The 22161-nt window shown below is 43.7% G+C and overlaps 2 protein-coding genes across 3 annotated transcripts; one reads left to right on the top strand and one right to left on the bottom strand.

Annotated features, from left to right (window-relative positions):
* Positions 1-2985: 2985 nt before the first annotated feature.
* mob4 (MOB family member 4, phocein) lies at positions 2986-10362 on the bottom strand. 2 transcript variants are annotated; one of them, XM_079666863.1, is made up of 9 exons: positions 10231-10362; positions 9281-9343; positions 8673-8773; positions 8503-8545; positions 8198-8284; positions 6866-6945; positions 6649-6760; positions 4473-4636; positions 2986-4306 (listed from the first exon to the last, which is right to left on the bottom strand). In XM_079666863.1, exons 1-8 carry the CDS (start codon positions 10288-10290, stop codon positions 4502-4504), a joined length of 681 nt encoding a protein of 226 aa, XP_079522989.1. In that variant the 5' UTR covers positions 10291-10362; the 3' UTR covers positions 2986-4306; positions 4473-4501. The 2 variants fall into 2 exon arrangements, with proteins under 2 accessions (XP_079522989.1, XP_079522988.1); XM_079666862.1 differs by having other exon boundaries at positions 2986-4636; positions 10231-10360.
* An 8215-nt stretch (positions 10363-18577) lies between these two features.
* On the top strand, positions 18578-22071 carry LOC307029763 (uncharacterized protein; the record flags this gene model as incomplete). The annotated part of the gene is made up of 3 exons (XM_079665846.1): positions 18578-18614; positions 19080-20831; positions 21069-22071. 3 exons carry the CDS (start codon positions 18578-18580, stop codon positions 21875-21877), a joined length of 2598 nt encoding a protein of 865 aa, XP_079521972.1. The 3' UTR covers positions 21878-22071.
* Positions 22072-22161: the final 90 nt, after the last annotated feature.

Genomic DNA, 22161 nt, shown 5'->3' with positions numbered 1-22161 from the left:
CAACTTCAAACTGATCAAACTGATCAACTTCATACTGATCAACTTCAAACTAACCAACTTCATACTGATCAACTTCAGACTGATCAACTTCAAACTGATCAACTTCATACTGATCAACTTCAAACTGATCAACTTCATACTGATCAAACTGATCAACTTCATACTGATCAACTTCAAACTGATCAAACTGATCAACTTCATACTGATCAACTTCAAACTGATCAAACTGATCAACTTCATACTGATCAACTTCAAACTGATCAAACTGATCAACTTCATACTGATCAACTTCAAACTGACCAACTTCATACTGATCAACTTCAGACTGATCAACTTCAAACTGATCAACTTCATACTGATCAACTTCAAACTGATCAACTTCAGACTGATCAAACTGATTAACTTCATACTGATCAACTTCAAACTGATCAACTTCATACTGATCAACTTCAAACTGATCAACTTCATACTGATCAAACTGATCAACTTCATACTGATTAACTTCATACTGATTAACTTCATACTGATCAACTTCAAACTGATCAAACTGATCAACTTCATACTGATCAACTTCATACTGATCAACTTCATACTGATCAACTTCAAACTGATCAACTTCATACTGATCAACTTCAAACTGATCAACTTCATACTGATTAACTTCATACTGATCAACTTCAAACTGATCAAACTGATCAACTTCATACTGATCAACTTCATACTGACCAACTTCATACTGACCAACTTCATACTGATCAAACTGATCAACTTCAAACTGATCAACTTCAAACTGATCAACTTCATACTGATCAACTTCAAACTGATCAACTTCATACTGATCAACTTCAAACTGATCAACTTCATACTGATCAACTTCAAACTGATCAAACTGATCAACTTCATACTGACCAACTTCATACTGATCAACTTTATACTGATCAAACTGATCAACTTCAAACTGATCAACTTCATACTGATCAACTTCAAACTGATCAACTTCATACTGATCAACTTCAAACTGATCAAACTGATCAACTTCATACTGATCAACTTCAAACTGATCAACTTCATACTGATCAACTTCAAACTGATCAAACTGATCAACTTCATACTGATCAACTTCATACTGATCAACTTCATACTGACCAACTTCATACTGATCAAACTGATCAACTTCATACTGACCAACTTCATACTGATCAAACTGATCAACTTCAAACTGATCAACTTCATACTGATCAACTTCAAACTGATCAACTTCATACTGATCAACTTCAAACTGATCAAACTGATCAACTTCATACTGATTAACTTCAAACTGATCAAACTGATCAACTTCATACTGACCAACTTCATACTGATCAAACTGATCAACTTCAAACTGATCAACTTCAAACTGATCAACTTCATACTGATCAACTTCAAACTGATCAACTTCAAACTGATCAACTTCAAACTGATCAACTTCATACTGATCAACTTCAAACTGATCAACTTCAAACTGATCAACTTCAAACTGATCAACTTCATACTGATCAACTTCAAACTGACCAACTTCAAACTGATCAACTTCAAACTGACCAACTTCAGCATGTGAGCAGCACAGAGGTGGATTACTGTCAGCTGCACTGACCGCTGCCCTTGGAATTAAGATAAGGTTTTAAGGTATAAGGTTTTATAGAATAAAGGTCTCACAAATCTGAAACGGTGTTATAAAGAATCTTTAGACCCTCTGGGATAATCCAGTCTAGATTTGATGAGTCTAGGTCTAGTGGTTTTAGATCAGGCTCTGGTCTAATGTGGTCTAGATTTTTTTTTAAAAGCTGCAAAATCTCCCTTGTTTGTATTTTCACAAATAGAATAAAGGTTTCACAAATCTCAAACTGGGTTATAAATAATCTTTAGACTCTCTGGGATAATCCAGTCCAAATAAATCGGCTATGCAGCGATTTAAGAGGTTCAAACACGGAGGATTGTTCGCTCAGCGCTGTAAATTAAGTGTCCCTTAACTTTCCCCTTAACTGGCGAATCGGATGCTCTGAATCGGAAGCCAACTTCAGCGTCGTGTTTTTAAGACCCCGCGGACACCCTGTTAAAACGACTTTCATTTAAATCTTCAGTGGATCCCTTTCGGTGGCAAGAGACACGTCTTAACCACAAATTAAAAAAGACTAACAAATATGCAGGGCCGTGGGAAGTAGGGGTGCTGAGGGTGCTGCAGCACCCCCTAATGGAGGATAGGGAATCTGCACGTCCACAAGATTAAATGGAAATATAATACAAAAAAACGAATTTTCAGCCCTGATGTAACAACATTCATAATTAAGTAAAGATAACACCCTTTTCACCCCGGTTACAGTTTCCATTTGCCCTGTACGATGAAAGTGGGGGATGTTGGCTTATCAGGTGCCCGCAGCTCACACACAGGACAGATATCAGCTGTCTGGACAAATATTGTTTAAATCTCGAGAGATTTAAGAATATGCATAAATAAATAAATGTTAACTGGTAAAATAAGAAATAAATGAACAACAAAAATAAAATAAGTTACATTTACTTGTTATTGGCTATGTTTGGTTATTGGTTATGTCCACACACTTATTTGATTATTAAAATGTAAACCGATCTTTTCGATATGGGTGTTTAGAGTTGTACCCCTTAGATCCAGTCTCTGGCAATTCAGCTCAAAGTGCACCAGATTGAAGCATTTTACTTTATAATGTTGCAAAAAAATCTTCCCCCCTGACCCCCCTAGAGGATGTGATCCCCACAGCACCCCCCATTTGAAACATGTTCCCACGGCTATGCAAATATGGATTGAAGCAGAAAACAAATCAAAAACATGTAATTTTTGGAAATGCTTATTCCTATTTTTCCAATATTATTTGTTTTACTTTTGGTCTTAACGCTTATTGGAAATCACACGTTTGGTTCACACCCATCACTGGAAAGCCCCATGAATGATAACACAGCCACACAGACACCTGAGTAATAGGTCTTTTTTATTAACAGACATCATGAAAATGTCGACAGTAACAAAATTGTTTTAGTCCATTAAAAAAAAAGTGGGTTTGGATTGACAAGACTCCTCCCACAAAATAACTTAATGAGGGGGAGGGTAAAAAGAAAGGGGGGGAGGGTTGTGCTCCAACACGTAAATGTATCTGATATTTCCTCCTTTCCTTGTATTTAACTCATCTTAATGCGTTAGGAAAGACCGGCTTACAGCAGCTCAGTCCCATGTGACCCTCAGACCCAACCCATATCCCACACATTTCACACAGTATTAAAATGGGGGCGTGCCACTAAGCAGGATCAGAGTTCCTGCATGATCTGAAGAAGACTTCAGAGATGAGAGAGAAAGAATATCTGACTGCACGGTTACGTTTGTCTTTGTTCACTACCACACAAGCCACACACACCTACGTTTCGTGTTTCACTGGCATCACTAAAAAGGGATGGTTTGAGTTTTAAAGTAGGGTTGTATAAAAGTGTATTACCTACAGTAGATGACGCTATTTTCCCAAAGCATTTTGTGATGCTCTCGCCAAAGCAAGACGCCATCGATGAAAGCAGTGATTTTATAAATCGCAGAACAAAAAGGCGTAGCTGTTCTACTTCTTCCTCTATCAGTTAGTTATTTTGTGTAAATCGTGTGACGTCAGTGAATCCAAACTAACTATTTTAAACACCAAAGTCACAAAATACCACCAAAAAAACCCGTACTAATTGAGGTAGCAGAAGACGGGAAACTTCTGTGTTCAGCGATGTAAAAAATAATTTCTGACGATGGAGTTTGGTAGCTTTTAGAGAGCAGTTACTGTCGGTCATACCTGAACTATGGATATGCACACAACCCCACACACAATCTGAACTATCCCTTTAAGTCAGCAGGCTAATTCATTGATCCATTTCATAGGACCACCCCCCCGAAAAACAGGCTGGTCGGCAACACAATAAGCGAACAGAGAAACAGAAGCAGACACGAAAAAGTGAAGCACCATCAGAAAACATGATAGTGAATTAAGAGAGAGGGGGGGGGGGGAGGGTTATATACAAAGGGAGGGGCTGTCAGCGTGTGCCTTTGTCAACAATACAGGTCACCATGATTACATTTTTGCAAATCCAGCTGCTTAAAGAACATTAAAGGTAAAAGGGGTTTCCCCAGGAGGAGGAGTGTGAGAGCAGGGGCTGCACCGGGACCCCCAGAGTGGATCTGAACACACAGAGCGAGAGGGAGGACGATAGAAAACGTCAACTTGTCCTGCAGGCATAGCTGACCTCTGCTCCCGCTACCCCTCACTTCCTTTGAGATAGACACAGGTGACAAGGGTGGAGGGACATGGACAGTGTTACGAGACAGGAGCCTTATTGTAGACACTGTAGTGTATATATACATATATATATTATATATGTGTGTACTGTGTATGCAAGGTGTGTGAATGTGTCTCCTCATGTCATGTGTGTGTTACATGTGTCTCCCTTTGTGGCAGCAGTGTGTTTAGGCCTCGCTCTCCCCCGCTGACGAGGTGTTCTGCACCTCCTCCTCCAGGATGGGCACGATCAGATTGTCCTTGGACATCAGGTTGTACTTCATGACGAAGCGCGTGAACCGGTGACACAGGAATGTCTCGTTCTGTCGGCAGAAAAACAGATCAAAACAAGGTCAATCTGGCGTTCGGATTTTTAACAAAGTCATTTATGGCGCTTTTTCCACTGCAGGGGTTTAAGCTTTTTGCTTTTCCACTCGGGCTAGTTCCGGCTCAGGGCTACTTTTTCACCTTTTTTCTGGCCCTCCAAAATCGAGGTTCTTACCGGGCCAACAACCGGGCTGAATATGCTAAACTAGTATCGTAACCAGTGTTGGGACTAACGCGTTACTGTAACACAACTAACTTTTGCGGTAACTAATAACGTTACTAGTTACCTATTCCCATTCAGTAACGGCGAATAGTTACTGTGATTGAAATGGGTGCGTTACTGCGTTACATTATGTGATCCAACTGAACCGAATCTCCCTGCGGATGTAACTTACAGGCGAATACAGTGATGTCCTCTCACAGCACCATGGAAAAGTGAAATTGACCAGAGAGGAGTGATGATTGGTTAACGCGGGGTAACATTTCAGGGTAAGCCAATCAGAGACAGAGTTGGGCGGGTCTTGCCTTATGGGGAAAATACACAGACACACAAACACTTGCTAACACACACACACACGGCAACGCCCACCACCAGCCTTACTGAAAAGCATCTCAAGGTATTACTTATACGTTTATCCACCATTATTGATTTTGTTTATGCTAAATGGCCAGATGTGAGGTAAATTATTTCACTGTTAGTTTGTTTTTGTGAGGCTGAAAATAGTTTGTTTGTCTTCAGTGTCAGTCTGACAGTTTATTATTTATTTAATTGTTACTGCCAAAAGAGTGTAGTTGTTTTTATTTCATATTGCACTACTTTGAACTAGATTGTTGAGGCTACAAAAAAGATGCCTGTCAAAATGTCTAAACACATCTTTTGTGTTTTATTGTTCCACTACATTTCAGAATGATAATTGCTACAATGATGGAGAGTTGTCTTTTCTCTTACTGGGCCACAGAACAACACAAACTTGTATTTGTATTGTTATTATTTTTAAAGTAAAGTAACTTGTTACTAGTTACTTTTATAATTTAGTAACTAATAAAGTAACTAGTTACTTTTTTGAGAGCATTAACTATAACTAGTTACTTTTTAAAAGTTAGTAACTTGCCCAACACTGGTCGTAACACACGTAAACACTCTCGACTGCTGATTGGTCAGAGAGAATCGCTGGTAAGAGGGCTACAACTACAACAAAATGAACATATTTGACCGTGATTTATTTGTAATACACGTTTCTAAATGATGCCGAAGTAACCACATACTGATACCGGTTAGTAAAAACCATGAATTAATGCTTTGACAAGTCTGCAGACAGACGGCAGGCGAAAAACCTTTTAAAATGCGTGTTTTCTAAATCTAAGCTAACGCAGTATATGCTCCGACCGTCCACACTCACAACAACGGCCTACAGACATAAATAAACCAGCGACTGTATTCTCCATGACACAGACAGTCTGTGGTTTGGACTTGTTTAACTTCTGTCTAGTTTCTGAACAGATATGAGGAGCTGTGAGCTCTGAGGGCTAACAGCTAACAGCTGATGTTGGTTTTGTGGTTCGCATTGAAGATGACGTCACGGCTCCGCCTACACTGCGTTACTATAGTTACTGCCCCAGTTGCTAAACTGTAATGGAAACGCAGCTTAAAGTGAGCCAGGCCTACCAAGGCCTAACTATACCGTACTAAGCCGTGCGAGGTCCTGCAGTGGGTTAACTTTCAATTCTCACTGGTATCATTGTCCATGTTTTACTGTATTTTTTTGTATTGTTTTATTTTAACATATTATCACTGTAGATGTTTTATCTTGTTCTGTATTAGTTTTATATTATTTTAATATTGTTGTTATATTTTCTGTAAAGCACTCTGGGCTGCTTTGTGCATGAAAGGTGCTATACTAATAAAGTGTATTATTATTATTTGTACCTCAAAACAATCCAGAATAGACACAGAAACAAAAGCATTCTAGGTGTGATTGGTTGATAAGATATTCTCAAGGAGACTTACCTCATACTTGTCGAATATCTGGCGATGATGGAAGTAGGCATGAGAGAATATCCTATAGATGCGACGACAGACGGAGCCCAGCTTGGCCACCGATGACTCCTTTATGCTCACCCTGCAAACACAAAGAGACCCATCAGACGGGGGTAGATCTATGAAATGATATCTCATGGATGGTGTCTGATGGTGTATCTACAGGTTGTAAATGAGGATGACTGACCTGCTGGGGAAGTATTTGTTGCTATTGAGAAGACAGGCAGCTCCGTCCAGCGTGTGCCTGGTGTAATCAATGGCAGGGCACTGTGGAGGAAGCACAAAACACAATTAGAAACTTCATTAGGCGCTTTCACACCGGAGTACTTTTCCCTTTTAGTTCCGATAGTTCCTGGGATTTTGCGTTCACACCAAAAAGAGAACTTAGTTCATGAGAACTTTTACCCCCTTTTTAGTGCCTGCTAGAGAGCAGGTACTATCCTGGGCAGAAAGAAGTTCCAACTTCTGATTGGCTGGGCGAATTACAAACCACGCCCCGTAAAACTCTGAAACGTTTTGTGAAGCCGCCATTTTATTTGCTGGCATTAGCATTGTTAGCATTAGCCCCGCGCACCAACGGAGAGAGACTAATTTATGGCAACACAAAGGAAAACATGGGAGCAGTGGAGATGAGGAGGTGTCGGCGTTCTGGCGATTTACTCTGAAGGCTTCGGTAGAAGCTGCTGGGAGTCCCAGCAGGTTCTACTGAAGCCAGTCCCCAACTCCGGGGACTTCGGGCGGCAGTATACGCCGTGAAGTTGTTTGCGGCCTGCCAGTAAACCCAAAGCAGAAGAAGAAAAGTGACGGCTTCATTTGCGTAATCCTCCCTCAGGAACTTATTCCGGTGTGAACGCGATTGACTCTCATGGCGCATTTCCACTACAGCGCGGAGCTCGCTTTAAGCGTGCCGTGCCCTGCCCGTTTTTGGTTGCGTTTCCACTTGGCGTGGTTCCGGCTAGCAGGTACTATTTCAAAGTTTTTCTGGCCCCATAAAATCGAGGTTCTTTCCGGGCCAACAACCGGGCTGAGTCGGGCTGAGTTTCCTAAACTAGAGAGAGAATCGCTGGCAAGGGGGCTACAACTACAACAAAATGAACTAGTTTAAAATTCCCCCACAATTGAAGAATGGATAGATAACAGATAATAGTTAATAACATATACATAATGGAAACAATTACTTTTTCTCTTCGTCTACAGATGAATAGATTTACTGAGATATGGTCGGATTAGGTTTCCTTTATTCGCCAGAAACGGCCACATTTCATAGAATTAACAAACTACTGATGAGCTGATCACCAATTCTATCACCAAAATAAAAAGGTTGCTTGGTCTAATTACCAAAATATTGTAATTTATTGTTTGTTTGACTGGTATTACACCTGCAGGAATGTCAATTAAGCCTTTGTTACGAAACATCCCTTCTATTGTATAAAGTTCATGAACATTATATAAAACTAAATATAGAATTGTAATAAAAGACACCCAAGTGAACATTGAGTAACCCACGGTCTTGACTGACCTCTTTGGGTGTCTTGTGGGCAGCACATAAAAAGATCCACTGCTCTGTGGCTGTCATCTGGGTGCAGGTGTCTGGATGGCACTCACTCTGAAAAGCAAAGCAAAGATTAAATGAACACACCTTAAAAACACTCCTTAAAAACACTCCTTAAAACAAAGGTTAACCGGTTCTTTATACAGCTCTACCAAATAGTTCCTGATTAAGATTTTGCTTTGATATGGACACATGAATGGGGAAAAAACCTTCCATCAGACATGTTTGAAAATTAATAAAAGGTTGTATATCTTCGGAGTTGGATCACGTACCTGCAGTTTTACAGCTAGTCCGTTGAGCTCCAGACAGAACTGCCTACATGAAGGACAAAACACGAGCACAGTTAGAAGAAAAGACAACTACATGAGCATGAGTGATCCTACTAGGACTGCCGCTTCAATAACTTATTCATTTTCAAGCTTAAATTACTTTATCAACATACCTGAGGTGTTCATACTTCCACACGCCCTCATCCTGACCCTCTGGAGGCTCAAGGATTTTGTCGATATTAGAGCAGTCTGATCTAATGTTCTGCTGGATGTACTGAAAAACAAAAGCAATCACACAACACATGTTAGTATCACATTTTGTATGGCGACAATACTCTGGTAATTCAGAATGCCCAATATGTAAACTTTGATTAAAGTGAAATAGGGAGAGAGTGTACCCAGAGAACAGGATGCAGCACCACACTTTCTAAGCCAGGAAAAGTGTTTAAAATGCAGGGGAAAGTGTTCCAAATGTCGGGAATGTTTAGTAATATTGATATATATTTGTTGCTATTAGTATGTTCAGTTGTTGTGTGTGTTACATGTGTTGCTGTGTATACATATGTTGGGCAGCAGCTGTGAAGCAAATATCCCTCTAGGACAATACATCTAAATGTAATGAGTACTTTGATTTTTATACAAAATTGTTGTGCTTTTAATTCAATAAAAGGATTTTAACTTTTAACAAAAGGTTTTATTTCTACAATTTGGTGCTTCTTCCATCCTATATATGGGGGGGGGGGGGGGGGGGTCACACACAAACAGACAAACGTCAACACACCTGTTGGACAGCCAGGGTGCTGTCCATCTCCTCAAATGACTCATCCGGCCAGTTGTAGAAATCCTACACATGGAGGGATGGTACATTTAGTCCAACGTTATACACTCAAAGTGACAAAGCTAGCATTGTAGCACAGGCTGTTTAAAAAGCATCTTTATTGTATCATTGAGAATGCTAACCAGCTACATAGCTGTCATCTGACGTTAACCAACAATCACAACACATAGGATAGACAGACACATAAAACCGACCGACAGACAGCATTTTGACAGTAAATCAACAAGAATTACAAAAGCGATTTAAAATAGAATAGCAAAATATAAACATCACACAATTAAAACAATATATACATATTCTGAGTAAAATTCAGAGGAGTATCTACACATAAACATCGATAGAACTAATAACATAAGGGCGTCGAAGTGGCAAAGGTTAGCCAGCTGAAGTTTGGTTATTGGTAGAACTTTGCTGGGAGAATACATGTAATTGTAAAAGTTGGGAGCGTTTCTACATTATTACACAGCTACTAAGCTAACTTGGCGTTAGCTACTTAGATAACGTCAACTCGGGGTGTGACTACTTCCCGCAAAGCTAACAGCTAACTAGTAACATTTTTAGCAACAATAACTGAGGAAATGTTAATAGTCTCTTGTGTAAACCTGATTCACTAAAATGTGGCTGTGTGATTATCCAAGCACCATTGATTATCACAGGGAGCTCCGAAATGTATAGTAAGCCACTGTTAAGTTAGCATAACTCCAGCAAGTAGACGGTGCCGAAATGCTAACCAGCTAGCTGGCTATTTCCAGGTCAGGCCCTACTTCTTATGATTTAGTTATCGTTAAAAAAAACGTGAGTTAGAACAACTCGACTGAAGTGAGACAGCATTGCAGAGTCGTGGAGGTCTGTTTGCAGGGATGTAAGGGTGTTTATTTGGGGTGTAAACGCACCTTTGCCTTGGTTCCAGGCCGATTCCTCCTGAGAACTGCAGCTCCCTCCGCCATGACCATCTCGACAGAATACCCGGATGTTCGTCAGACGCTGTGTTGTAGCAGCAGTGTGAATCACACACCGTGTAAAATATTAATACTTTGTTATTTTACCTTTTTATATAATGCAAATTTCATGCAAGTGACGGAAAGTAACTCCATTTAATCAAGTCCTTTAAAAAAATATATATATATATATATATATATATATATATATATATATATATATATATATATATGTAAGAGACGTGTTCCGTTTTGTGGAAGAAATAGCCTATCATTTTTTATTTGTATTTTATTCAAAGTAATTTAGTTATGCTTGTAGATTGAATGTCAAAATGCTGCTGGGATAAATAATTGTATTTAATCTCAGACTGTGTAAAAAATATAAACACATTTTTATTTTACCTTTTTAATTATTTTTAATAAATACATGATGTATTACAAGTGATAGAAAGTAACAACATCTACTTAAGTAATTATTTTTAACTCAAATGTAAGAGACTTGTAACTTTTTGTTGAGGGAGTGGCCTATCATTTACTTAATTAAAGACCTGAACTGTTGAAACAACATCCACAATATTCATCTGGATGCTACTTAAGAATTATTTATCTATTTACCTTATATATCATATTTCAATGACTTGCATATATTTCTTATTGCATTATTAATAATGGATCAAGAGTCTCTTTAAATAAAGCTGATGATGATGATGATGATGATGATGATGATGATGATGATGATGATGATGATGATGATGATGATGATGAAGTGTTTGGCTCCAAACACCAAACAGATCATTGCAGCATCCCATAATCCCCTCTGTTTCCAAAGTGCTGATTCTCTGGCCGTTTCTCAATCTCGAGGAAACTGGCTTCCAAGCCAATATTTCAAGGATACTACGTCATCGAGTGCCGCCGAAGGACTGTTCCAATCTCCAGCATACTTGGAATTGCACCGAGGCCACGTCCTTGGTTTGGGGGTAATTTCGAGGCTGCACATGGGTAGACTTCGCGTCCTTCAAATCCCCACAATGCTTTGCGCACGGACCAATTTAAAAAACCCTTGCGGAGAATGGCTGAACGGACGCAGCGCAGAACACATTTAAATGTAAGTATGTAGTGGCGTAGAACATGTGTTGGTAAATATGTTACTTTTTTGCATTTGTTATCACCAAAAATGTGTTCCGTGAAAGTAAAGCAAGTTCATAATTAGATAGACATCGTGAGGTATTTATTTTCGGTACAGTTTATGTTGAAACTGTTAGAGAGAGTGGCACACTTGTTAGCCTGTTCCATTCTTCTTTGTTTTCCGAAGCCGTGGCTTGGAAGTATACTTGCTTCGTTTCTGAAGGAAGTGACTTGGAAGTATGCGACTACCAAGCCAGTATCCTCGCGATTGAGAAACGGCCTCTGTCTGGTACTTTAGATGAAAATAAGGAGCCCCTCCCCACGCCCCTCTGAGAGATATTTGGTTAAAAAGATGTAGAAGAGACATGGAGAAGAGGGGACACATGTTGATGTAGAAGAGACATGAAGAAGAGGGGAAACATGTTGATGTAGAAGAGACATGAAGAAGAGGGGACACATGTTGATGTAGAAGAGACATAAAGAAGAGGGGAAACATGTTGATGTAGAAGAGACATGAAGAAGAGGGGACACATGTTGATGCAGAAGAGACATGAAGAAGAGGGGACACATGTTGATGCAGAAGAGACATGAAGAAGAGGGGACACATGTTGATGTAGAAGAGACATGAAGAAGAGGGGACACATGTTGATGTAGAAGAGACATGAAGAAGAGGGGAAACATGTTGATGTAGAAGAGACATGAAGAAGAGGGGACACATGTTGATGTAGAACAGACATGAAGAAGAGGGGACACATGTTGATGTAGAAGAGACATGGAGAAGAGGGGACACATGTTGATGAAGAAGAGACATGAAGAAGAGGGGACACATGTTGATGTAGAAGAGACATGGAGAAGAGGGGACACATGTTGATGTAGAAGAGACATGAAGAAGAGGGGACACATGTTGATGTAGAAGAGACATGAAGAAGAGGGGACATATGTTGATGTAGAAGAGACATGAAGAAGAGGGGAAACATGTTGATGTAGAAGAGACATGAAGAAGAGGGGACACATGTTGATGCAGAAGAGACATGAAGAAGAGGGGACACATGTTGATGTAGAAGAGACATGAAGAAGAGGGGACACATGTTGATGTAGAAGAGACATGAAGAAGAGGGGAAACATGTTGATGTAGAAGAGACATGAAGAAGAGGGGACACATGTTGATGTAGAACAGACATGAAGAAGAGGGGACACATGTTGATGTAGAAGAGACATGGAGAAGAGGGGACACATGTTGATGCAGAAGAGACATGAAGAAGAGGGGACACATGTTGATGCAGAAGAGACATGAAGAAGAGGGGACACATGTTGATGTAGAAGAGACATGAAGAAGAGGGGACACATGTTGATGTAGAAGAGACATGAAGAAGAGGGGAAACATGTTGATGTAGAAGAGACATGAAGAAGAGGGGACACATGTTGATGTAGAACAGACATGAAGAAGAGGGGACACATGTTGATGTAGAAGAGACATGGAGAAGAGGGGACACATGTTGATGAAGAAGAGACATGAAGAAGAGGGGACACATGTTGATGTAGAAGAGACATGGAGAAGAGGGGACACATGTTGATGTAGAAGAGACATGAAGAAGAGGGGACACATGTTGATGTAGAAGAGACATGGAGAAGAGGGGACACATGTTGATGTAGAAAAGACATGAAGAAGAGGGGACACATGTTGATGTAGAAGAGACATGGAGAAGAGGGGACACATGTTGATGTAGAAGAGACATGAAGAAGAGGGGATACATGTTGATGTATAAGAGACATGAAGAAGAGGGGACACATGTTGATGTAGAAGAGACATGAAGAAGAGGGGAAACATGTTGATGTAGAAGAGACATGAAGAAGAGGGGACACATGTTGATGCAGAAGAGACATGAAGAAGGGGGGACACATGTTGATGTAGAAGAGACATAAAGAAGAGGGGAAACATGTTGATGTAGAAGAGACATGAAGAAGAGGGGACACATGTTGATGCAGAAGAGACATGAAGAAGAGGGGACACATGTTGATGCAGAAGAGACATGAAGAAGAGGGGACACATGTTGATGTAGAAGAGACATGAAGAAGAGGGGACACATGTTGATGTAGAAGAGACATGAAGAAGAGGGGAAACATGTTGATGTAGAAGAGACATGAAGAAGAGGGGACACATGTTGATGTAGAACAGACATGAAGAAGAGGGGACACATGTTGATGTAGAAGAGACATGGAGAAGAGGGGACACATGTTGATGAAGAAGAGACATGAAGAAGAGGGGACACATGTTGATGTAGAAGAGACATGGAGAAGAGGGGACACATGTTGATGTAGAAGAGATATGAAGAAGAGGGGACATATGTTGATGTAGAAGAGACATGGAGAAGAGGGGACACATGTTGATGTAGAAGAGACATGAAGAAGAGGGGACACATGTTGATGTAGAAGAGACATGGAGAAGAGGGGACACATGTTGATGTAGAAGAGACATGAAGAAGAGGGGATACATGTTGATGTATAAGAGACATGAAGAAGAGGGGACACATGTTGATGTATATCTAGGAGCTTATTTAATAGTTATCCTTTTATTTTATTGTTATTTTTTGTCTTCCTTTTAATTATTTTATCAAATAAGTTGTACTATGCCTCTGTTTTTTGTAAAGGCAGCCTTTGGGCACCGGGGGACGGGAGACCTGCTCATTATAAATCTGGGAAACAGGTGGTAGTGAGCGGCGCACCCGGTAGGCTTATGGTTTTTTACCATCGGGTAAGAAGGAAGAAAAATGCTTGATGTGTATAATAAATTGCACTGAAACGACTTTTGCTCGGACCTTGATTTTTGCCCATGCGTAAGATTCGCTGACGGGTGCCTCAGCGGCACTTTGCGTTATATTTCTTTCTTATATTTTTATGATTTTGGCCGCTTTAATCTATATGTTTATGTATGTTTCATACCCAGATTATACGTTTTCTATACTTAACATCCTGCTGTTATATTGCTGTACTACTGAAGAAACACACTCCTCAATGTCAGTTTCGGTAATTGATTGACAAGGATGACGACACCCTGAAACAGAGTAATGCAGCAAGATAAGCTGACAACGTATTACATCCATGCATGTCATCAACACAAATAAATACCACGACACAGAGTATAGACACACCACACAATAGTGGAAACAACCTTACATGAATGAGTGGACGAACGTCTCAACTCAAGGCGGAGTGAATGAACAATGTTTGAACTAAAATGGCCGCTCGGCAATACCCGGTCAGAGCACGGCATAACCGGGCAGCGACAGCTGCGACGCTGCCCTCTAGTGGCCGGCGATAAACTCTTCATCCCCCCCAGACCGGAAAGCTATGGGCCGGAATAGGTTAACGGTCTAAATCCCGTATCCAGCTGCCGGACTCGGGCTCATAACGAGCAGGCGGCCTCCTCACGCGGCCCGGCCGAGTAGGTTGGGGCAGCGTCGGCGGCGACTGCGGCACCGGGATCGGTTCGCCCAGGAAGGCATCCGTAGGAGCAGTGAGGTCAGAGGACGCCTCATCAGTAGGCATCGGTGGGGAAGCGCCCATAGCCGAGATGGAACAAACCATCTGAGTCAGGTTAGTAATGCTCCATCACATGTTTCTATTACAGGCTGAATCTTAAACTGAAGCTTGACTTTAAAGCAACCCAACGGAAGTTTCATGTAAGTTTAGTTCTTTCACTCGTAGCTCGGGCTGCGGGGGTGCTAGAGACGGGAGCATGTTGATACGACCTTCCTAGCCGGAGTTATGGCCGCATTTTACAATAAACTTACGGTGGGTCGCTTAAAAACAAATATCGCAATTCGAATCGCAATCGCAATATTTGTCAGAAAAATCGCAATTACATTTTTTCCCAAAATCGTGCAGCCCTAGATGGCACCACGCCACTGGCTCGCCGTATGGCACGCGTACAATGACCCCAAGGGCTTCGTCCCGCAGGAGGTCATCATGGACCCTCCGCTGCCAGTGTAGAGGCACTGTAGCCGCGGTGTGGCATGCCTTAGGCGTAGCTGCGGGGTCCACGTGCATCTCGATAGGTGGTCCATGCATGGTAGTACCCGATGGGGGCAAGTTTTGAACGTCGACGAGGCAAATCTCCAGAGTAGTCAACCTTTCATCCGGTTATTGTTCTCTGGCGTACAAGGGAACGGCAGTTCTGCGGGGCGCGCCGGGGGGACCGTGCGCTGAGGACATGAGCACTGGGCGTCCCGGGGGTCACCTGGCCCCACGCAGCCGCCGTTGGTTGACTTCGTCGCATTGACGGACAGGGGCTGGACTGGCGTGTCAGGGCTACGCCTGTCCTTGGGCCCCCCTGCGACGTCGTCCGACGGGAAGTTCACGGGCAAGAGGCCGAGGTTGAGCAACGACTCGTAGGAGAGGTACATGGCCCGGACTGAGCTGCTCACGTATACCATGGAACGGCAGGATGTAACACGCCCCCCGCTGCAGGTCGTCGAGAGCCTAGCGAAGAACGCTCCCTCGATGGCTATATGGGAGGGGTTGGCGGCCGACAGGCTGAGGCTGACGGGTCGCAGGTCGTCCCGCGCGAAACCGCAGGCCAGGAACTCCCCCAGAGACCAAAGGTCCGACTGCGCGCCAGTGTCCGCGACGGCGGATATCCGAGCTCCGTCGGCCGAACCCCGGTTGCTGGCGCCATCCCTCAGCCCGACTGGCATGTCCATCGAGATGGTGATTAATGCTCGGGGGTGGTCTCTCAGCCTGGCCCGCCTCCATTCGCCCTTGGAGAAGATGTGGTGCTCGAGTCTGATAGGTGCAGGCCTGTTGACACAGCCGTGCGACGTAGGGCCGCGGCGTCAGCTCCCGTGATGTCGGCCAGGGCGGGCTCCAGCTTGCACCGACGAGACCTGGGAGACCAGCTCCAACCCCATGGCGGCCTGTTGACTATCGGATGACGGCTGTTGACGCCTCTGTTGCCTCTGCCTGTAGCAGCCGATGCACACTTGGTGAGGCTTAGGATTCCACCCGCGAGGCCCCTCCGTGAACACGTTAAAGACGCTCTTACATTCCAGGCACGAGGCACGTTTAGCCCCGTCCTTAGGGCTCGGGGCGGGGCTCGTCTGTGGAGTCGTCTTCAGGCGCCGGAATGACGACATGGCTGATAGGGAGGACGACGGGAGAGCGTTACGGGCCATCTTAGTTATTGTAGCTAAAACGGCGATTTCTGAGAGATTTTAAAATCTCAGATCTGCTCTAGTCCAGCAGCTGTAACTCAGGTCTCAGTGAGTCACGCCCCTCAAGTGTGCATTCCAAGAGGTTGGAAGACTCTGCTGTCGCCCATCAGCAGAAAATAGTTAACTAATTACAGCGGCGTGCCCCCAAAGCTGTGAGAACTGAGCAATCAGGTATCCATCTTAGGTTGCGTTTTCCTGGAGCGTCAGCTTCAGCGTCAGCCAGACGAAGACTGACAAAGACATTAAGAGTCCTGTGGGAGCAAGACTGACAAAGACATTAAGAGTCCTGTGGGAGTCACGTGGGAGGCAAAGAGGAGGCAAATCCTACTCTGATTGCGCCAAGTATCGCTGGTGTTATTTAGTTTTATTCAATTTAGGGCTGGGCGATATATCGAGTTTTGAATTTATATCGATATATTTTCATGCGCGATATAGGATTACATCATATCGTATATATCGATATATATTAAAACAAGCTGCAAGTTGCTGCAAACTCCGCTGCAAACTCTCTCTGCCCCGCGGCCCGCCTCTCTGTATCTCCAAGCAGCAGCAACGGCGCCCTGCCGCCTCCCCCTCACTACCCCCTCGCCCTCACCCCCACCTCCCGACATTTGCATGAAGAAGCATGGCAGCAGCAGCGAACAATCCGGAGATAGAGGAGGAGACAGAAAGGAGAGAAGGTGATACAGAAAACGAGGATGAACTGGTTGTTAAGAAGAAAACAAACGGCTCTCTCATTTGGAGATGGTTTGGTTTTCAAGCGGCAGACGTGGAGCAGAAAAATGCACTTTGTAGACAATGCCGGAAAAAAGTTGCAACGAAAGGGTCGAGCACAACAAATCTCTTCCACCACTTACAACAGAAGCACAAAGTGCAGTATGAGGAGTGTATTAAACTGCGTGCTGCAACCCAGACCGTGAAGACTTGTCAGCCTCCTGCCTCAAAGCAAATCACGCTACACAACTCACTCACACGTGGTGTGCCTTATGAAAAAAAAAGCGAAAAGTGGCGTGAAATAACGAAGGCAGTGGCATATCACTTAGCCAAAGACATGGTCCCCACGTCGACTGTGGAGCAGACCGGCTTTGTAAAGCTGCTAAAAGCTGTTGACCCCAGGTACGAGTTACCTGGTCGAAATTACTTTGCAAGAGAAGCCCTGCCCTGCCTTTCCAAAACTGAGCTGCATAGCCAAGAAATTCCTCTGTGTGCCAGCTACCAGCTCCCCTTCAGAAAGGGTTTTTAGCTGCAGTGGAAACATTGTAACCTGCCACAGGGCTTCTCTGAAGCCTGACACTGTTGACAGGCTAGTTTTTCTGGCACAGAATCTGTAAGATATACAGTAGTAGTTGGTCTGGCCTGTTATTTTTCATCTCTTATGTTATTCGTTATGCGAGATTTGCACCCAGATAAAAGATGCACTAAGTGATTGATTTATGTTCAAATCTGCTAACATGTTTAGTTTACAAAGAACTGTCTACCTCAGTTACTTTAATTTACAAAGAACTGTCTACCTCAGTTACTTAAAAGAACAAACCAGTCTTATTTTTGATCTGTATGTGCACATTTTGCACAAAGTTATTTATTTTAATTTATTTTATTTAAGTGGTAAGGCACTAAAGACGCAAGTAAGGTGTGGGTGAAAGAAGGAATTGAGGGAGTGATGGAGGAAGGAGGGAGGAAAGGAAGGTCAGAAGGAGTGAGGGGAAGAAGGAAGGGTTTAAGGAAGGAAAGAAGCAAGGAAGGAGGGGGAGAAAGAAAGAATTGAGGGAGGAAGGATGGAAGAAAGAAATCAGGGACAGAAAGAATATGAAATGAAGGTAGTAAGGAGAAAAGAAGCAAGGAGGGAAGAAATTATAGAAGGAAAGAAGCAAGGAAGGAGGGGGGGAGAAAGAAGGAACAGAGGGAGTGAGGGAGGAATGAAGGACAGAAGGAGGGAGGGAAAGAAGGATTTGAAGATTGAAGGAAGGATGGGGGAGAGAAGGAAGGAAGGCAGTAAAGAAGCAAGTAAGGCGGGGGAGAAAGCAGTAATTGAGGGAATGAGGGAGGATGCAAGAAAGAAGGAAGAATGGTATCTTTATTTATTTATGCTGGTAGTTTTTGTTCCTGAATTATTTCATGCATGTTGATGTGCAGCTTCTAAACGTTAAATAAAGTGCCTGTGTGAGGTTTGGCTTCAAACTAGGACTGTCTGTTTTTTTTTTACTTTACGGAAAAAATATCGAGATATATATCGTATATCGCCATTCAGCTAAAAAATATCGAGATATGAATTTTGGCCCATATCGTGCAGCCCTAATTCAATTCTCTTGGGTTCTCTAGCCCCTCATGCTATAATCATGTGTATTTTCTGCATTCCTGTTCATGTGTCTTCTCGCAACTATCACTGGCCCCGTGTTTCTCCTAATCGATTTCACCGGCCTGCTCTCGTCTATCCCACATGCTCCACTGAGATCCAACATCTCGTTTCAGGGGGCCTGTGGAACTGCCAGTCAGCTGTCCCTAAGGCTGACTTCATCTCTGGCTACGCTTCCCTGCAGTCTCTGGATTTCCTTGCTCTCACGGAGACCTGGATCACTCCATCCAACACATCCACCCCAGCAGCTCTCTCCACAGCATATTCCTTCTCCCATACACCCAGACCCTCTGGCAGAGGAGGTGGCACTGGTCTCCTGCTCTCTCCCAAATGGAGCTTTTCCCTCTTCAAGCTACCTAATTTCACTCCTTCCACCTTTGAATTCCATGCCGTCACAGTAACCCATCCTATACAATTAACCATTGTTGTTCTCTACCGTCCACCAGGCGCCTTGGGGGACTTCTTGGAGGAGTTAGATAATCTCCTCTCACACATCCCTGAAACTGGCCCTCCCGCTGTACTTCTCGGAGATTTCAACCTCCAGACAGGGAAGATATCTGAACTAACATCTCTGTTAACCACCTTTGCTTTCTCACTGTCTCCATTCCCACCAACTCATAAAGCTGGCAATGTCCTTGATCTCATATTCTCAAGGAACTGCTCTACTTCTAACCTCTCTGTAAACCCGCTCCACACATCCGATCACTTCTTCATTTCATTCTCTCTACCCCTTTCCAAACATAACAACCTAATCTCTTCTAACTCTGCTCCTGTCCGCCGTAACCTCCGTTCCCTCTCCCCCTCTACCTTTGCCTCATCGGTGCTCTCAGCCCTCCCTTCCTCTGACTCATTCCAACTCCTGCCTCCAAACGCTGCTGCAAAAACTCTCCTCTCTACTCTCTCATCCTCTCTGGACTCTCTCTGTCCTCTCACATCGCGGCCGGCTCGTCAGTCCCCTCCTGCTCCCTGGCTAAATGACGCACTGCATGCTAATAGAACCATCCTTCGGGCAGCAGAGCGGAAATGGTGGAAATCCAAACACCATGACGACCTCCTAACCTATCAGGCTCTCCTCTCCTCTTTCTCTGCTTCCATCTCTCAGGCAAAAAGCACTTTCTTTCAAGATAAGATCCAATCTTCCTATTCCAATCCCAAAAAACTATTTTCTATCTTCTCCACCCTCTTGGACCCTCCCAAAGCACCTCCCCCCTCCTCCCTTCTGTCAAGCGACTTTGTTAACCACTTTGAAAAAAAGGTTGATGATATTCGCTCTTCCTTTTCTGACTCACCTTTACTCACCGCTGGGTCACCAGACCCTCCCTTCACCCACACACTGACCTCCTTCTCCCCTCTCTCTCCAAGTGAGGTTCTTACCCTCGTTACCTCTGCCCGTCCTACCACCTGTTCTCTGGACCCTATCCCCTCAAACCTCCTTCAGACTATCGCTCCTGATATTCTACCATTTCTCACCCATTTCATCAACACTTCTCTAACTTCTGGTCACTTTCCAAACAGTCTCAAGGAGGCAAGAGTAAACCCTCTCCTTAAGAAACCCACTCTCAATCCGTCTGATGTTATTAACTACAGGCCCGTCTCTCTCCTCCCGTTCCTGTCTAAAACACTTGAACGCGCTGTCTTTAAACAACTCTCCTCTTATCTCCATCAGAACAACCTTCTGGATCCGCACCAGTCTGGTTTCAAGGCAGGTCACTCAACAGAAACTGCTCTCCTTGCTGTCTCTGATGAACTGCACACTGCTAAAGCAGCCTCCCTCTCCTCTGTCATCATCCTTCTGGACCTGTCTGCTGCATTCGACACAGTGAACCATCGGATCCTCCTTCGCACTCTCCAAGAACTTGGAGTTTCAGGCACTGCACTTTCCCTCCTCACCTCATACCTCAACGACCGCACCTACAGGGTTACTTGGAGAGGGTCCGAGTCCGACCCTTGTCAATTAACTACAGGGGTCCCTCAGGGCTCGGTTCTTGGTCCCCTCCTCTTCTCCCTGTACACAAACTCGCTCGGGTCTGTCATTAGCCCGCATGGTTTTTCATACCACTGCTACGCTGACGACACCCAACTAATTCTGTCCTTTCCCCGCTCAGAGACCCAGGTCGTCGCACGCATCTCTGCTTGCCTAGCAGACATCTCTCGGTGGATGTCTGCTCATCACCTCAAGCTCAACCTTGACAAGACTGAACTGCTCTTCCTTCCGGGAAAAGATTGTCCCACTCTTGACCTAACAATCAACATCGGCACCTCTGTTGTTTCCCCGACTCAGACTGCAAGGAATCTGGGTGTGGTCCTAGATAACAAATTGTCCTTCACTGCAAACATCGCTGCTACAACCCGCTGCTGCAGATACACGCTTTACAACATCAGGAGGATACGTCCCCAGCTGACCCAGACATCAGCGCAGATTCTGGTCCAGGCTCTCGTCATCTCACGCCTAGACTACTGCAACTCCCTCCTGGCTGGTCTACCTGCATGTGCCATCCGACCTCTGCAGCTCATCCAGAATGCAGCGGCTCGTCTGGTCTTCAACCTTCCCAAATTCTCCCACACCACACCGCTCCTCCGCTCCCTTCACTGGCTTCCAGTAACTGCTAGAATCCACTTCAAGACACTGGTACTTGCGTACCATGCTGTGAATGGATCTGGCCCTTCCTACATCCAGGACATGGTTAAACCGTACACCCCAGCACGTGCACTCCGCTCTGCGTCAGCCAAACAGCTCGCTGCACCCGCACTGCGAGGGGGACCCAAGTTCCCGTCAGCAAAAACACGTGGGTTTGCTATCCTGGCTCCAAAATGGTGGAATGAGCTCCCCATTGAAATCAGGACAGCAGATAGCTTACACATCTTCCGACGCAAACTGAAAACTCATCTCTTTAGACTCCACTTCGAGCGATAGAATTACTAACAAAGCACTTATATACTAATAAAGGGCTGGCTTTCTAAATGCCAGTTGAGTAGCACTTGAAATGTTTGGCTCTATGAAACCTGATGTACTTATATGATTCTGTTTTCTTAAAGGTTGTATCTTCCTGGTCGAATGCACTTATTGTAAGTCGCTTTGGATAAAAGCGTCAGCTAAATGCAATGTAATGTAATGTAATGTAATGTAATCTCTTTGTTCTCGACGAGTGCAATTACGTCGTTAACTGGCTTAACCAGGACGTCAGTTGTCCCCAGCAC

This window comes from Notothenia rossii (genome assembly GCF_949606895.1).
Source record: "Notothenia rossii genome assembly, chromosome: 2".
Taxonomy (NCBI): Eukaryota; Metazoa; Chordata; class Actinopteri; order Perciformes; family Nototheniidae; genus Notothenia; species Notothenia rossii.
Note: the sequence above shows the minus strand (reverse complement) of the source record. Positions and strands in the feature narration are given on the sequence as shown.

Excerpts from the sequence above, each read along its gene's own strand:
- mob4 (XM_079666863.1), bottom strand. The coding sequence starts at position 10,290 with ATGGTCATGGCGGAGGGAGCTGCAGTTCTCAGGAGGAATCGGCCTGGA. Across the intron at positions 6,761-6,865 it reads AACAAATACTTCCCCAGCAG|GGTGAGCATAAAGGAGTCAT; the intron begins GTCAGTCATCCT and ends TTGTGTTTGCAG. Across the intron at positions 4,637-6,648 it reads AGATATTCGACAAGTATGAG|AACGAGACATTCCTGTGTCA; the intron begins GTAAGTCTCCTT and ends TTCTGCCGACAG.